The 18,253-nt window shown below is 46.3% G+C and overlaps 1 protein-coding gene across 2 annotated transcripts in view; it reads left to right on the top strand.

The window, feature by feature from the left end:
* The window catches only part of TMEM255A (transmembrane protein 255A), a 49,634-nt gene that overhangs the window by 25,610 nt on the left and 5,771 nt on the right, over nucleotides 1-18,253 (top strand). For both annotated transcript variants that reach the window (XM_043896198.1, XM_043896197.1), the window contains 3 exons: nucleotides 275-363; nucleotides 7,542-7,704; nucleotides 14,407-14,550. In XM_043896198.1, the coding sequence (XP_043752133.1) occupies nucleotides 275-363; nucleotides 7,542-7,704; nucleotides 14,407-14,550 (396 nt within the window). The remainder of the gene's footprint in view (nucleotides 1-274; nucleotides 364-7,541; nucleotides 7,705-14,406; nucleotides 14,551-18,253) is intronic.

Raw genomic sequence — 18,253 nt, 5'->3', positions numbered from 1 at the left:
CCACCCTTCCATCCGTCCTTCCTCCTCTCCATCTCCACCCTCCAGGGATGGGGCGTTGAGGTCTGTGGCTGAGGCTGGATGTGAGCCCAGCTCCACAGTGACTTGCCTCATGCACGAGATGAGCCAGCCCAGCCCCATCCCGGCTGTGCTTCAGTGTATTCATTTCACAGCCATCCTTACCGTCTCCATCAGTTCACTAGCTCGCACTGCCAGTCCCAGAGGGTCCTGCTCCCATCCAGCGCCAGCTCACCTGCTCACTGCTGTGTGTCCGCAGGTGAACTGCCCTCACCTCAGCCGTGGATTCTGCACACCTCGCATCCGGGGCAACACCTGCTTCTGCTGTGACCTCTACAACTGCGGCAAGTGAGTGCCAAGCCCCTGATGGTGTGACCACCATGGGTATGAGATGGGGGAAGGGTGCACGGTAGGGATCAGAGAAGCAGAAGACATTGGTGTGTCCATGGATTTCAGCTGGCAGGCGTTACCTGCCATCTCTGTGCCAGGCAGCATGCTAAGTAAGTGCTTTCAGAGTGCTGATCTCATTTCATTCTTACCCATGATTTATGTACAATTATTCTTCACATTTTACAGATGGTAAGACTGAGGCTCAGAGGAAACCGACAACTAGTCCAAGGTCACACAGAATTTGAGGTAGAAGGTAGAGGGAGAGTTCACACCCAGTTCTAAGTCCAAGTTCAACAACATTCAACAAACAGTTATTGAGCATTTTCTCTGTGCCTGGCCTTGTTCCAGATGTTGGAGATTCAGCAGCAGCAGCAAAAAAAAAAAAAAAAATTCCTTGCCCTCATGGAACTTAGATTTTATTAGGGAAGATAGTCAATGAACACATGAATATATAACATGCCAGGTGTCAATCAGAGCCCTGAAAAAAAATGAAGCAGGAAAGGTAGGTAGATAGTTTCAAAGTGGGGAGTATGAGTGCCATGTTGGATAAAAGGAGCCAGGGAAGAGCTCTTTGAGGAGGTGAAATTTGTGAAGAGATCTGAATGATGCCAGAGGGCCAACCAAGTAGATACTTGAGGAAAAGAGTATCCCAAGCAAACAGAACAGCAAATGCAAAGGCCCTGAGACAGGATCAGGCTTGGTGGTGCTAGTTCTGCTACAGCCACTCTGGCGCTCTGCCGTTCAATGTTAAAACATCATTTATTCTCTTTCAAAACACATTTAGATGCCAGAAATACAGAGCCCTGCTGAGAAGCTTGTAGGTCAGCAGGGATGACAGACTTGTGAGCCATTGATTACAGTCTAGTGAGAAGTGTAGTGGGGATCTGGGGAGGTACTGGGGAACCTCTCAATGCAAGTGACTGGAAGCCAGAGTTGCTGGTGGGTGGGGGGAGGAGACGTGTCAAGGAGTAGGGGGTGTGGGATCTGAGGCTTAAAGGATAAGGTGGGAGTTAGGAGCAAACTTAAATTAGGGGTGGAGATGGGGAGGGTCTTCCCAGCATTTGTGGGGGTGGGGATGGTTTTACAAGGCAGTAGGAGGTGAGGAGTAGAGCTCTAGTCACACACCAGACCATAGGAATGCTTTTGGACTTGACCCTGTAAACAACTGGGAGCCACTGAAGGATACAGCATGGTAGATGGATTTGAGTGGCTAGAGACCAGAAGCAGTGAGGGAGCCACCGCCAGGGTCCAGGCCAAAGGGAATGGAGCCTAGATGAAGTTGTTGTGGGGATGGTGGAAAGCAGGGAGTACTTGTAAGAGGAATTTAGAAGGTGGAGTAGACAGGAGTGTGTGAATGCGTGATGCAGAACATAAGTAAATGGCCCTGCATGTCATGCACGTGTTTTCTTCCAGCTCTCAGTTCAAGGGGGCTGAGGAGGGGAAGGGAGGAAGGGAGGAGTTGGCAGAAGGGGCCTGGATGGAGCTAGATCCAGAGGGGTCAGATGGATGCACTCCTCCTCACTCACACTCCTTACTCTTGGTGTTGGGGGACCAGTTTATTCACTTTGAGGATTAAGACCTGACAGACCAGAGGCAGGGGAGGGGGAAGGGGGAGCAGGAGGAGAAGAGGGATTCACCCCAGCCAGTTTACTTTCTCTGCTATCACTGGTCTCATTTTGTTAAAAGATTTGGCAGTGGAGGAAGAGAAACTGAAAGACTCAAATGAGGTTTGGGGATTATCTGGGAGGTTCAATTATTCATGTTGTAATAATAACTAACACTTGAAAAGGACTTCCCTCCTTAGCGGTGATGGAGAGCTGGCTATAATTGTACTTCCTGAGCCCATCCTTCCAAAAATGATCAAAGACATGTAAAATAGGTCCTAGGGGATTTGGGGTTATTTTACTATCTTTCCTCTTGCCTCCCCTTATCTGCCTCCCCCCCCTGCTCAGTCCACCCCTCTCTTTTTTACCTCCTCCCTCCTTTGGACAACCTGTCCTCTGGCCAGGTCTCTTCTCCCCTCTCCTTTTCCCTTCCCAGGCCTCCTGAGATCCCAGGAGGTGAGAAGAGGCCTGCTGGGAGGGCTGACAAGTGATTCCTCGCAGGCACACCTTTCTCTCTGCAATTAGGTGTGTTTCTGAAAAAGGTCTGAATAAACTAAATCCTACTTTAATTTCCATTTAGCTGAGCCCTTAGGTGAACTTTTTTTAAAATGGAGACTCAAGCCCAATTTATCTTCCTGTCAATCTGAACTTCATAATAAGTGACTTTCTTAAAGCAAGTTATGCCAGGGTTGTCTTCAAGGCCCTAAAGAAATTTTATGAGGAGCTCTGCTAAAACTCTGGACTCCCTAAAGACAGCAAACATGACTTCATCTTATCTGTATCCTCAGGCTCCAGCACAGGACCGGGCTCGATTAAAAAACCTGATGACAAGGGAGTGACATGTATTGGAAAGGATCAAAAAGAGGAACACCCTTTTCTCCAGGAATATAAAGTATTGGACCAGGCGACTAACAGGGCTACGGGTGGAGAGTGGGGGTGTGGGGTGTGGGTACTGCTCCTAAAGACCTTTGAGCTGGAAACACTGCTCACCCACCTGATGTCTGGAGACCAGCTTCAGGCGGTCATTGAGTCCTTGCCCAGGTCTGTAACGTTGAGATTCCAAGGGCAAAGCCACCAGAAAAGCACTTCCTGAGCTTTTCATCAGGAAACCGTCCCATGCGATCAGAAACCAAGGCTGTGAGACTTCAGAGGCAATGATCCTACAATAGAAGGAAAAGATTTTCCTTGACCTGAGGCTTTTTCCAGCCAGCTCGAAGGAGACCTAACCTCCAGGCCTAAATATAGCTAGCTGCAAGCCTTCTAAGGCTCGGAGACTTTAATTTTGCAGAATGCATATTTGTTTTCCTCACACGAAGCCTATTTTTAATCAATTGCCAGCTCCTCCAGTCCATTTCCTGGAAAGGAGGCCAAGAAAAAAAAAGTGGGAACAAAAGCATCAGGCAGTCATTTGTAGGGCACTACGGAAACAGAGTTTCTACTGTCCCCTCGAAGCCACAGACCTTCTTTGACGTCAGGGGCAGTGAGGTTTTAACACCAAACCTAGATGATTCCGTTTCAGCCTGTGCAGGAAGGTGGTTTCTTTAGGATACAGCTCCTCAGCGGCTGCCTTCTAGCCTTCCCTTGGCTTTGGAGAGGTCAAGTCAATATCACTGGTTTTTGTTGTTCAACCTACAGGAAGCGAAAGGAAATGGGGGTGGTTTGTGAACTGCTGCCACTGGAAATAAAATGAAAGACGATAGCTCGCTTTCATCCGCTCCTCCCTTTGGCGAACTTTTTCTTGAGCTCCTACTATGTGCCAGGGACAGTTCTAGAAGAACACATACTGATAAGATAACATTTTGCCCTTAAGGAACTGAGTTTACCAGGGGGATCATGGGGAGGTGGAGAAGTGTGCCCAGAGGTGGTACAGAGCCTCTATCTGTCCACGGGGAGTTGGTGAATAGTTCTAGGCCCTTGTGGAAGAGCAGAAGGATGCCCTTCGGCTTTATCCAAGATCTGGTGCCTCCTAATTTGTTGAGTGGGGACTGAAACGAAGAGAGGTTATCTGTTTCTCCAGATATACCCAGCAAGTTAAGAGCAAGTGGGTGAAAGCCCAGATTGGGTAATCAGTCTTACGATCTGTCTTTGAACTCAATTACTCATTCCCCAAGTATCTGTTGATGACCCACAACAATTCTCTCACTGAGCTCGGAGGCAGTGAGGGAGATACAACAGAAGTGTAAGAGATAACCTTGCCCTCCAGAGGTTAGAATTTAGATGAAGCTATCATGTCCACCTTGGCCTTGGTTGCAGCTTCAGCTCTGATTAGGCTCCAGGTAAACATCAGATCAAATGAATAGCTGCATTACTGATATATGCAAAGTGCCGAACTAAGAAGAACAGACTGAGGTTGTGGGAGCCCAGGGAGAAAGGTGATGAATGGGCACTGGAGTCCTTGAAGAATGAGATGAGTGTGTGGAAGCTCTGCGCAGTGGGAGAGATCAGGAGAGGCTGAGAACAGAAGGCACTACCTCCCATGCAGGGGGAGAAATCTGAACAAAGGTCTGGAATAGTTTAGTTTGGTGCTTCTGAGGACCAGCCTGACTGAAGTGTGGATTCCATTTTGGAGTCAGATCATGGCAGACTGAGGAATTGGGGCACATTTTCCTGAAGGTAATGGAGAGCTGTGGAAGGGTTTTGATTAGCTGAATGACTTAGTTTTTTAAATGTGTTAGGAAGCTGAAGCAGGCTGTGGTGGGCTCTGGCAGGAGACTTGGCAGTCATGAAGGTCTGAGGGTAGGAGCTGTGAGAATACAAAAGATGGGATTTCAGAGAAAGTTCTGCCCGGAGACTGAACCAAATGGAATCATGAATCTCAAACAGAAACAAACCACATTAATTTGCTAAACCCTTAACCAGATCTAGTATTAATGTTCTTTTGCTTCATGGCTCTGTAAAAATAACATAGTAGCTGCTGAACCCGCTCAAACTGAAACCAAACATATATTCTCTACAATTATTGAATATTTTTCAACAAACTACTAACCAAGCGTCATGCTGTGGTCTGTGTCCTTAAAGCATCACTACCTTTAAGAACACAATTCAGGGGTTTGAATCATTTTGCCAGAGGCTGGCTCTTAGATGGGGCAAAAAAAAAAAACAGCTACGTGTTCAGGTGGTAGAGTACTTCTAGAGTACTTATATTGTGCTAGAATACTACTTTCGTGCATTGACTTGTGAAATCCCCCAGGCTCAGAGAGGTTAAGAAAGTTGCTCAAAAAAAAAAAAAAAAAAAAAAAGAAATTTGCTCAAGGTCAGAGAGCAAATAAATGACAGAGCCAGGGTTCAAGTGCAGTCTGATTCCAGAGTCTGCTCAGCTGTACTGCCCGTCTATATATCTACAGGTGTTACCAGCCTGCCCTTGGTGTATTAGGACATAAGCACTTCACTACTTTCAAAGATAACTTGGGAGAAGTCAGAAGCTGATTCTCAAACCTCCCCCACACCCCTACAACCCTACACTCACCATTACACACAGGGCTGCCCTTTACAGGGGAGCATCCCTGTAGAGCGGTGCCTTTTTGAGCAGTAAGTCATCTGTGTATCTTCCTTGTCCCATCCCCAGGCCTGAGTACTGTGCCCACTAATAGGAGGCTCTCAGTGTATGCTTCCAGGCGGTGCCCAGCTATGTTCCCCAAAATCCTGAAATCCAGTTCAAATTCTGATGAATTGAAACACTGTTAAAATTCCACTGAGGAAGCTTACTATTTAACACAGTGGGTCTCAAAGATCAATGAACTCAGTTAATACAAATCCCAGAACCTAAACCCCCATGGCCTCAGAGTCTGCATGTTTAACCATTTCTTTCTCAAAGATGTATGCGCACACACAGAGACGCACAGAGACACCCACGGATAACACTCCGACACACACAGGCTGGCACACAGACATACAAACACAGATGATTTTGACACAGACTGTCCCATAACCACACTGGTTTCAATTCTTTACAGATACACTGGTTTTAAAGAATTCTAAGATAATTCATCTGTGAAGTTTAAAAGTCTTGTGTGAATAATCTCTCCCTGATTCATTTTGGAGGTTAACCTTTAGTTTTTTGTTTTTTGTTTTTTTTTTCATTTTTGGTGTTCTTATAGCAGGAGAGTCGCATGTAACAACCATCCTGATGCCAGGGTGTTCGGTTGTAAGTTTAAAAATCACAGTGTTTGAGATTCATGATTGATTCCAGTGGCCAAGTTGTAAAATAATTTGCAACAGCCAGGAAGACAGGAACTTTTGTTTAATTAATTTAACAGGTAACACCTTTCCTCAGTGTGTTTAAATGTGTGGAGAGATTTCTCTTCCTCTTTTTGTAAAAGCCTCCAATCCCATCGGATTAGGGCCCCGCCCTTAGACTTTAAGGGCTTCCCAGGTGGCACTAAGTAGTAAAGAACCCACCTGCCAATGCAGGAAATGCAAGAGACTCAGATTTGATCCCTGGGTCAGGAAAATCTCCTAGAGAAGGGAATGGCAACCCACTCCAGTATTCTTGCCTGGAGAATTCCATGGACAGAGGAACCTGGTGGGCTGCAGTTCATGGGGTTGCAAAGAGTCAGACACAACTGAGCACGTAACAGTATCCTATACCTTAGACCTTATGATCTAATCTTAATTTATTATCTCCTAAAAAGCCCTTCTCCAAATACAGTCACTTTGGAAATTAGGGTTTCAATATATGAGTTTCAGAGGGGGACACAATTCAGTTCATAGCAAGTAGTGGGCTAGAGACTGACGGAACTGGATGGGGGATTATCTTTGGACAGAGTGGTCAGGGAAGGTCTCTGTGAGGAGGTGCTATTCAGATTTTGTGCAGGAACTCAGCTTTAGTACTTTATTGGGACATTGTTGGCATTTCGTTTTGTTTTGAGAAAGGAAATACCGAAATCACTGAAGCCTGAATTCAGATCCCAGCTCTACCACTTACAATTTGAGGAAGTTCTTAATATCTCTGTGCTTCAGTTTCTTCATCTGTAAAATGGGAATGGGGGCTAATACTTACGTCTTAAATATTATAAGCATTCACAGTGCTGCCTAATAGAACTTTCTGTGATGACAGAAATGCTCTGTCCAGTATAGTAACCAGCCACTAGCATGACCTTTAAAAGTGTGGCTGCTGAGCATTTAACGTGTGCCTAGTGAGACAGAAGAACTGAATTTTTAACTTAATTTTAATAGACACCTGTTGACTAGGAGCTGCCATAGAAGTGCAGATGTGATGTATCCACGTCTGTAAAATGCTTAGCCCCGTGCCTGCACACAGCAGGTATTAATAATTGCCATCTAGGATTAATATTAGCAATGTTAACAAGTATTTCTCTGGCAGATAGGAGGGGTTTGGGGGATGGGGATAAACAGCAGTGACACTTTGATTCATTATACTATCTTGATCCCCAAGTGCATTCTTGGCTTCCATGTCTGTTATGATAGTGTCGCACGTGACCCCCTGTCTTTTCACTGGGCTGCATGGTAGCCAAAGCCCTGGGGGACAGCCTGCTCCTTGGTGACTGACTGGGTGCCCTTCTCCCCTTCCAGCCGGGTAGAGATCACCGGTGGCTACTACGAGTACATCGACGTCAGCAGCTGCCAGGATATCATCCACCTCTACCACCTGCTCTGGTCTGCCACCATCCTCAACATCGTTGGCCTCTTCCTGGGCATCATCACTGCCGCTGTCCTGGGCGGCTTTAAGGACATGGTAAGGAAGGAAGGAAGTAACTTCAAATTTCTACAGAGGCCCCTCTTCCTGTAAAGGGTGGGGCAAGGCTCAGCGGGTGGGGGCCATGGGGACCCACGTTTTGAAGGGAGGAACAGAAACCATTGCTTCAAGAATGTAGCTGCCTTGCGGGGGCGGGGAGGGCGGGATTTCCTGGCGGTCCAGTGATTAGAACTCCACGCTTTCACTGCCCAGGGCACCGGTTCAGTCCCTGGTCCAGGAAGTGAGGTTCTACAAGCCACATGGCATGTGGCACAGCCAAAGGAAAAAAAATGTAGCTGCCTTCAAACATCTTAAGTCAAAGGAGCCAGGTCATGTCCTCAGCCTGCAAACATGTCTTGTTAACATGAGACATTGCCTGTGTTTTTGATGCATATTCTGGGGACGGGTGGGGTTCATGCTGGTTATGTAAACATAGCCTGTCATTACCCCCACTCAACCCACACACACTTTTAGTAGAAAATCTTTTGGGGGTAGTTTTCCCTGTTACAGACTTTGGGAGAGCTGGAAGGAAAGACGTTTTTAGCTACAGGTAAGAAGTATGGCTGTCTCCCCCTCCCCAGGAATTTCCTCCTGCAGTTTCTCCAGAAAGAGTGAAAGTGAAAGCCCAGCCTCAGGCTGAGCTGCTTGTCCATATTCATGTGGGTGTGAATATGCACCTCAGGGCTCAGCACCCAGTAGGTCCTCCATAGTCCTGGGGGCCTTCCCTCTTTTGCTTTTAAAGCTTTTGTTTGCTTATTTAATAAACCTTGATCTCTAATTATAGAGATAATAGCTTTAGAGCTCTGGTTCTCAACCTGGCCTCCTATTAGAATACAATCACCTGAGGTGCTTTAAAAAACCTGCCGGCCTGGGCCACTCCTCCAGAATGCCAATTTAATGGGTCTAAATTGAAGCTCAGGCAGCAGTACTTTTAAAAAAGCCCTCCCGGTGATTCCAGTCTGTGGCTACACTGCGTGCATGCTCTGTCACTCAGTTGTGTCTGACTCTTGGCGACCTCATGGACTGTAGCCCGCCAGGCTCCTCTGTCCATGGGGATTCTCCAGGCAAGAATACTGGAGTGGGTTGCCATGCCCTCTTCCAGAGGATCTTCCCAACCCAGTGATTGAAGCCACTTCTCCTGAGCATCTCTTGCATTGCAGACGGAGTCTTTACTGCTGAGTCACCAGGGAAGCCCCATGGTTGAGTAGGGTTGCTTTAAAGGAATGTCCCACCCATGTCTAGGAAATTATTTTGTGCCTAAAAAGGGCTTCCCTTGACCCCAGAAATGACACAGATAACCCCTAGGCCCTTGGCGGTTTCTGTCCCATTTGGGGCGTGGCTGAGGAACTGGCGGCTGAAAGTCAGTTTGTAGTTTGGGCCTGGATCGTCAAAAGGATGAGTAATGGAAACTGAAAGTGGAATAGGACCACAGAAGAGAAAAAAAACTGTAGTTTGTGGCAACAACTTCCCAGCAGAACCGGGCTGACTGGTAGTATTGAGTGTTCCTGCTGTTGACCCTATGGCCAGAGAAAGTCTTCCCTGCTCCTACCTAGCCTGTCTGTCTGTCTTATTTCCCTCCCTCTATTACACATGAGGCTTCCCAGGTGGTTCAGTGATAAAGAATCCACCTGCCAAGGCAGAAGATGCAAGAAATGCAGATTTGATCCCTGGGCCGGGAAGATCCCCTGGAGGAGGGCATGGCAACCCACTCCAGTATTCTTGCCTGGAGAACTCCATGGACAGAGGAGCCTGGTGGGCTACAGGTCATGGGGTCGCGAAGAGCAGTTGTGACTGAACACACATGCACACACGCATTCATTATTTCCACACCCCTTCTCCCACTCAGGAGAGCTCAAGCCCTAAGCCTGGTGGAGGCATGGGGCTAGGGTGGGGGGCAGCTTGGAGGGAGAAGGCTGTCCTCTCAGTTCGAGCCTGAGGGAGCTTCGGCATGAGAAAGCTTCTTCAGAAAAGCTGTTTCTGAATTGGGGCTTCTTTGGAGAAAACAGTGCACTTTGTCCTTTTCTTTAAAACTTGTGTTGGAGTATAGTTTCTTTACGAGGTTGTGTTACTTTCTACTGTACAGCAAAGTGAATCAGCTATACATATACATATATCCCCTCTTTTTTTGGATTTCCTTCCCATTTAGGTCACCACGAAGCACCAAGTAGAGTTTTCCCCAGGGGACAGATGAAAGCAGTGGTCTTGTGTCGACTCTGAGCCGCTCTGACTATAAGCGAAGCTTCTGGTTGGGGTTGGCGAGTTGAGATGGAACATCCGATGGGTGTTAAGGGTTCTCTGAATTTTCTCTGAGCTCTGAGACATGGACAGCCAAGCACCCTGAGGCACAGAGTGACTGGCGGCCACCTGCTAGGCTCTGTGGGGCTCCTGCAAGGACCCCTGTCACAACTCAGTTGACCGTTGATGTATAGATTTATTTCTGAACTCTTTTAAAAAAATTGTTGAGGTATAGTTGACTTTACTATAGCATATTAGTTTCAGGTTTACCATGTGGACTGTTCATTTCACTGTGACCTTTGATCTCTAGGGGAGTTAGGGGTTTGTTGACAGTCTGTCCTGAGAGGTGGCAGTAATGGCTCCTTTACTCTCTATAAAGGGCTGTTGCACAATTCCTTTCTCCGCTCCTCCCCCACTACTACCACCTCATGAAGTATTACTCCCACCATTAACGGTTGAGGAAACAGGCCCACAGGAAGTCAAGTGACCTGCCCTGGGCTAAATAGCAGAGCTGGGAGTGGAACCCAGGTGTGTCAAATGCCAGAGCCTTTGCTCCCACTGCTCCATCCCAGCTTCCCCTGAGGAGCATTTGGCCAGCCCTTTCTGGTTCCATACGTGTTTTAACAGACATCACCTCCTTTGTTTAGTTTCTTTAATTTTAAAAATTAAAGGCCAGTTGTTTCCAACTGTTGGGAGCTTCTCTGAGAAATGAGGAGAGTGAGGGAAGACCTGAGCCTCATCCAGTGCCAAGCCTGGGAACCCAATAGAGGGCCAGTGGGGAAAACAAAAGATGAAGGCAAAGAGCAGAGGCAGGAGATTTGATTCATGACAGGAGAGAGCAAGTATGAGCTATATACTACGACAGGGCACCAAAGAGGAACCATAGTTTTGATCGCTTTATGAAAATGAGACATGGTGTAGAAAATCCTGGAACATCAACCAGAAAATCCTTGGCCTACGTCCAAACGTGCTTAGTGCCTCATGATGATGTGTCTCCACCCTGAGTAGAATGCCTTGGGGGCCTCAGGGAGGCCCAGGGGTGCTGGCTGATGAAAGGCATTCCTGAGGAGTGAGGCCAGGAGCCAAAGGCTGTGAGCTGGCAGCCTTCAATGGGATCAGCTCGGAGCACTGTTTCCAGAGTTGTGGGAGCCTGAAAGGAAAAAGGACGTCTTCATTCCCTGACCAGAGGGGCTTGGTGCCAAGGATCTTGAAGAAATGTTGGATGACCACAGTGTTTGCGGCTCAAAGATATGAGAACTTGAGATGAATCATAAGAACTAATAATATCTTGCCAGTTTTTGCTAGTGTCTCTGGTATAAAGTAGGGAGAAATCAAAGTGGTCTTCTTTCCAAAGTCCACAATCATTGTCTTTGAAGGGACTCAGTTCTGTCTGGGCGAGATGGATTTGACTATTTCCTATGCCTGGAGGAGGAAATGGCTACCCACTCCAGTATTCTTGTCTGGAGAATCCCATGGACGGAGGAGCCTGGTGGGCTACAGTCCATGGGGTCGCAGAGAGTCAGCTACAACTGAGGCAGCTTAGCACAGCACAGCACATTGCCTGTGCTTGTGAATCACTGTTTCACTGGAGCTCAGAATGCTACTCATCAGAAGTGGAGATCCCATAACTTAAGCCCCAGAATTATTGGTACAGAAACACACATTACTATATACACACATGAATAGAAACAGAGCCCAGATTTATTGTAAAAGCAGAATTATGGATTTAAAACTGTAACCAGACCATGCTCTGGGGCAATCCCTTTTGCTCCTTCCCTGCCCCACTCCCAACTTCACCCCCCTTGACACTCTCAACCTCTCTTGGTACCTTGTCCATTTTCTCTACATCCTCCGCACCTTTCATCTGTGGCTCTCCTGTGCTTATTTCATTTTCCCCCATGTGTTTCTTTCTCTATAATATTCAACTTCCTTTCAAAGAGGATCCTGCACCCCCAGCCTTGCTACACACACAAAACCTTCTCTAGATAGTTTATATTCCCCGATTGCTTCTCTGTGGTTGTGTGTGTGTGTGCTCAGTCGTGTCCCACTCTTTGTGACCCTACGGACTGTTGCCTGCCAGGCTCCTCTGTCCATGGGATTCTCCAGGCAAGAACACTGGAGTGGGTTGTCATTTCCTCCTCTAGGAGATCTTCCCGACCCAGGGATTGAACCTGAGTCCCTTGCGTCTCCTGCACTGGCAGGCGGGTTCTTTACCACTGAGCCACCTGGGAAGCCCTCTCTTTGCATAGAAGAGCTGGTTTCGTTTTGCAAGAGTTGGAGGGTGTGGTTTTAACTGGCACAAGGCTGAGGGAACATGATTTCTGGGACTTCCTCAGGGGTGACATTTCTTCTTGGAATCCTGGTGGAGAGGTAAGGGCATTGCTGATCACTGCTTCTGTAGTGTGAGCCAGCCTTTGGAATGGTCAAGACCTCAGCCCTCTCCCACACATGAGAGAGGCTGAGAAACATTTCTGTGGTTGTCTGTGAGCAGCATCATAATGACTGAGGTTTGTAGCTCTTCAAACCTCCTAGAGATGTAAACAGTAACCCACTCCAAGGAAGAGAGCAACAGACTGTGTTGAAACTTGCTCTATGGGAGTTTCCTCTGCCAACACCCCAACATGGTTGCCTGTGCCATTGCCAAAGCCTGCCCACACATTTTCATCACTTGAGAGGAAGCGTCTGCTCGCTGTTAACGCAAAGTAGATACATAACAGAAACAAGACACGTGGACTTTGTGGACAGCTCTAGATTACACGCAGGAACAGAGGGGGTATCAATGACATGGACCATGGAAAGGACATTTCTCCCACACCTTGAGCCATGTGGCACTCATAAGGTACAAAGCCCAGTCCTGCTTGGGAACTCATGAGCAGTGGTGACTTCCTCTAGCAGTGTTTTGGCCTTATTGAAATCTGGACTCCCATCCTAGACAAGATTGGCTTTAACCCTTGAAGGGCTACACACACCACCATGTTATAAAAAGAGTATTCAATTCTTTCTGCATTGTTTTATTTTCCCAAAAATGTGTGTGTGTGGGGGGAGGGGGTATCAATATACTGTACTTGGTCTTTCTTGGTTTCAGTGCTAGGGTTTTGCCTCCAGCCCACAGGGCTGAGGCGAAGTGAATAGTTTCATGTGTGCCTGCGAGCTCCTTAGCGAGGTTGGAATCTGCAAGAATCCTTACAGTTTTTACAAACTCTTCATGATTGATCATATTTTTGTCACAGTGAGAGCAGTAGTCTTGTTGCTTTGACATTTTGTATTGGGGGGAGGTTCTCAATTTTTTTTTCATTTGTGTTTTTGAAAGTCAAAGATTTCAACTATTGGTTTGAATTTTTCAAAATAGTCAGTGTGGGGAAATGACACAAGTGATACATAGTAGTTGTGAAAACTTTGGCTTTATAATTAAGAGTAAAGAGTCCCCATTTACTTCCTAATACCACTGCCCTCCCCAGAGACAGCCGTAGCTAACAGTTTGTTGTGAATCTTTCCAGATTAATTTCATTGACAAGTGTATATTCATATATAATTGTTTGGGTCTTTACATAAACTGAGATTATGCTATAGTAATAGAACATGGTGACTTTTTAAAAGATTTTCTTTTTAGAGCAGTTTTAGATTCACAACAAAACTGAGATGAAGGTACAGAGATTTCCCATAAACTTTCTTCCCCGACACACAGCCTCCCCCGTTATCAACATCCCCCACAGAGTGGTACATTTGTTAGCAAGGATGAGTCTATATTGACGCATCATAATTACCCAAGGTCCATAGTTTACCTTAGGGCCCACTCTTGGTGTTGTAATTCTATGGGACATAGAATATTGGACAAATGTATTGGACAAATGAGTTCTATCGGACAGGTGTATAATGACATATATCCATCATTCTGGCAGCAAACAGTGTTTTCACTGCCCTAAGTAGCCTCTGCGTTCTTCCTGTTCATCCTTCTTCCCAATCCCAACCCCTGACAACCAGTGATCTTTTATTGTCTCCATAGTTTTGTCAGTGGCTTGCTTTCTTAAACATTGTTTTTAAATTTCATTTTTGACTGCATGCAGGCTTTATCTAGTTGCAGTGAGCAGGGGCTACTCTTCGTTGTGGTGTGTGGGCTTCTCATTGCCATGGCTTCTCTTGTTGCAGAGGCTGGGCTCTGGGCTCTCAGGCTCAGCAGTTGTGGCATCTGGGCTTAGTCATCTCGTGGCATGTGGGATCCTCTCGGACCAGGGAACAAACCTGCATCCCCTGCATTGGCAGGCAGATTCTTAACCACTGAAGTACCATGGAAGCCCTGTTTTTGTTTTTTATGTTTACAAATATATTCTGGACAACTTCCCTGTCACTAACTATAGGTGCACGTCATCGTTTATCAACAGCTCCATAGTATTCTGTGGTATGGATATCCCATGGTTTATTTAACCATTCTGTTAGTGATGAACATTTATATTGTTTTTGATTTTACAGAACCCAACTCTCCCAGCACTGAACTGTTCTGTTGAAAATGCCCATCCAACTGTTTCTTACTATGCTCGTCCTCAAGTGGCATCCTACAATACCTACTACCATAGCCCTCCTCACCTGCCGCCTTATTCTGCTTATGACTTTCAGGTATGTTTTGAGAGAAAAAAGAACTTTCTGTTACCCTTGCTCTCGCTCATCCTCTCTTATTCTCTCCATAATTATGGATCCTTCCTAATCTATATGAGGTAGCCAGGCTCTCCATCTCACAGCCTGTGGGTACCTGCGAAGCTTAAGGACTGAATAGGCAGGCAATGATGGGGAAAGACACAAGAGGAGATGCAGAAGAATGATGGACAAAACAGGGAGAGAAGGAGATAGGATTCAGATGTCCCAAGTGGCGTTGACCTCCCGTGAGGTACTCATGAGTACGTCACCACAGACTCCTGTCCAATGGTGGCTTTTTCCATTTCTCTGCCACAGGAAGGGGCTTGTCTAGTCCTGTTACATAGCACAAGGACATGCTGAGTCACACAAGGGTTTGATTCAAATCTGTACTGAGAAAGCAGTCCCTTCTTTTTTTCTAGACTTCCTAACTGGGCCTATACCGAGAAAATATTTTTTATAACACCCTTCTCCCTTCCTTTTTAATTTTTTTTGCCTTGTTATCATGTGGGTCAGAAATAGTGTTACCAAATTTGCACTTTCCCATTTTCCTTTTGAGCTAAGATGAAGCACAGAAAAACAGAACCCAAAAGGCACTTCATTAAAGGGAATTCATTGTACGTGGGCAGAGCGCTGAAATAGACACTTCAGGAAAACAAAAGAAATGGTCTTTTAGGCATTTACAGTGATTATAAACCCCAGACCACAGAAGAGTGGGATTCCACTCGAATCTGGTTAATTCAGGATTTGGGGACCAGGGAAATGCCTTTGAAAGGAGGCAAACCCATAATGAATTTCATTCTATTGACTAAGAGTCCTGAATGTTCCAAGGGGACATAAAAGCATGACTGTTTGGGGGTGCTTCCAATTAACCAGCCAGTTTAGAAAAACAGAGCCCTTGGAAAACCTAGTTTCTGCCTCAGATTAACAAAATAATTGAAACTGAAAACCCTCCCCATTTAGTTGAGTAAAGTGTACTTTGGTTTGATTTAGACACTGTATGGGCAGGTCTAGGACTCTATACCGCAGTAGGAATACATCTCTATAGTGTGAACGTGGACTTGTTCACTGTCATAAAATATAGCACCAGCACAAGGAGGCATCCATTAAAGCTTGGGGGAAAGTGTTAGAACTTGTTTTAAAGCCTACTGTATTCACAGGTAGACAACTCAGGGAACTTGTTCCCCAAACAAATAATATAGACTAAAAAACACAAATATGCTCTGAAAGGGCATAGATAATTACAGTAGTGACAGGGGCAAAAAGGAATCCTTTAAGAGAATTCAGGGACGTTGAACCTAGCATGAGAGGGTCACCATTCTTTGAGGCATCCATAGCCAAAAGTCATCGTGGGCTAGAGGGGCCACGCATGGCTCCCAAGAGGCTGCTTCCATTTTTTTTTTATATGGAAGTAAATTATATTGATTAGGTCGGTTTTTGGACTTTTCACTTTATAACAAACCTCTGGAGTAGGAGCAGTAACCTCCTTAGTAATGGGTGCTGCAAACTCTTAAGATAGGAAGTCCCTGTTTATGTAATGGAGCTATCTTTCTGCCCATCATTACTCATTCCAAACCATCCCAGGCATGAAAACAAGGTTGCCCAATGCCAATGGTGGCCCAGACTGTTGGTTTCAGTTCAGTCAGTGTTCCCATGTGCCAGACACTGTACTCGGAGCTATGGATGTAAAGTCTGAGTGAGACCTAGGCCCTGCATTAAGAGATCAGTCTAAGGACCTGAGTGGGGATACCCAGGGGCAGCAGTGAGGACAAGGATGTATATCCAGGTCTGTCTGAGGCCAGAGACTGGCTTGGGGGATTCTTGAGGGAAGCTGTAAATCTGAGCACAGTATCGATCTTTTCCCCAGTTAGTTTCAGAATATTTCCATGTTTTACTGCGTTAAATGATGGGCTTTCTAATCATTACTCAGAAAGGTTCTCTTGACTCGCTCTTAACCGTGTGATTACATGGCTCCCCACTCCAAGGACTGCTGGGCCACTTCTTATACCTCTCCTGGTTCTTTCCAGAGGTTCAAGCTGTCTTTTATATTTCCTTTTTGGAGACTTTCTAAAGTTGTGGGTTTTAAGGGATATGATTTATTTATTTGGCTTCACTGGGTCCCCAGTGCAGCACACAGGCTCTTGGTTGAGGTGCGTGGGCTTTCTCTAGTTACTGTGTGGGCTTCTCTAGATGTGTCACATGGGCTTAACTGCCCTGTGGCATGTTGGCATGTGGGAATTTAGTTCCCTGACCAGGGATCGAACCTGTGTCCCCTGCACTGGAAGGTGGTTTCTCAACCACTGGACCACCAGGGAGATCCCTAAGGGATATGTTTTTAAATGGTATTTGTTTCCCTCTAGAACTTAGATAGCATTTCATTTTAGTGTTTGAATGGAGCTTTCTTTTGTTCACCAAGTTCCAGTCCCTTATCGTTTCGTACAAGGAAATACCAGTCTTTACCCAAGAAAGCCAGGAAGATTAGGGCCATCTGCTGTGTTCCCAGATAAATGGAAAGCAGTCAGCAAAATGCATACCAGCTCTGACAATAAAAACAGCAGAAGCACAGACCTAACAACACCATCCAAAAGCCAGAGCTCCATTATTCTCTTAGATTGTATTGGGGGCCCAAATAATAGCAGGAAAATAGACCTTTCTGGGCTTTGTTCTGAATGATTTCCCCAATTTGATCATTTCCAAATAGAACTATTTATGTCACTTTGAAGACTTCTCTCTCCCTTTTTACCCCTGAGGCTGATGAGATTTATAGGGTGTTCTTTTAACCCTGCAAAGTCACACCCTTGTTGGGTAGCTGTCCAGCCAGGAAGCTTGGGAAGCATTTCTTGTGGTCAGATGGGAGCGAGGACGTGGATCTAGTCAGGTGGCCCTGAGGATGTCATGAGGGCTGAGCTTGGAGAAACAGGATTCTTGCAGACATTGGACCTGAAGCCAAGGCTGTCAGTGCCTCCTTGCTTACCTTCCTGCACTCACTTCTCTTGTACCTTGCACTCACTTCCAGGTAGCCAGGAAGTCCATATCCTGTAGGGTATGAAACATCAGTTTCTACTTCTGCTGGGAAATTCAACCCTGTGTAGCTTTGGGGTCCGCTTCCCTGGGGGCTCAGTGGTAAAGAATCCACCTGCCCAATGCAGGAGATGTGGGTTCAATCCCTGGGTCAGGAAGATCCCCTGGAGAAGGGAATGGCAACCCACTCCAGTATTCTTGCCTGGGAAATCCCATGGACAGAGGAGCCTGGAGTGCTACAGTCCATGGGGTTGAAAAAGACTCCGACTTAGTGGCTAAACAACAACAAACTTTGGGGTAAATCCCTTAACGATTCCAGTCTGACCTACTGGGCCAGAACCCCTACTTCACTCTAATCATGTCCCTGTCCTGTCCATTTGGTGAATCACCAAGTTTAGCTTGAAACAAGAGCCTTTGCAAAATGCCACTGCCTCTGTGGATGGTCTTTATTAAATCACAGAAAGGTACACTAGGTTTTGATGTAGCCACTGAAAAGGATCCATTATAAACTGGGCCTACTGAATGAGAGGGTGGAGGCCGTCTTGGGGGAGGTGGTAGGTGGAGCAGGTGACTGACAACCTTAGAAGGCTGCCACTGCCACTCAGCCTTCTATTTCCCCTCTCCTGCCAAGCTTCTCCTTGCCTCTCCTCTCTCTCGTTTCTGATCC

The sequence above is a fragment of the Cervus elaphus genome, chromosome X (genome assembly GCF_910594005.1).
Source record: "Cervus elaphus chromosome X, mCerEla1.1, whole genome shotgun sequence".
In the NCBI taxonomy this organism is placed as follows: domain Eukaryota; kingdom Metazoa; phylum Chordata; class Mammalia; order Artiodactyla; family Cervidae; genus Cervus; species Cervus elaphus.
This window is presented reverse-complemented; position numbering and strand designations above follow the sequence as displayed.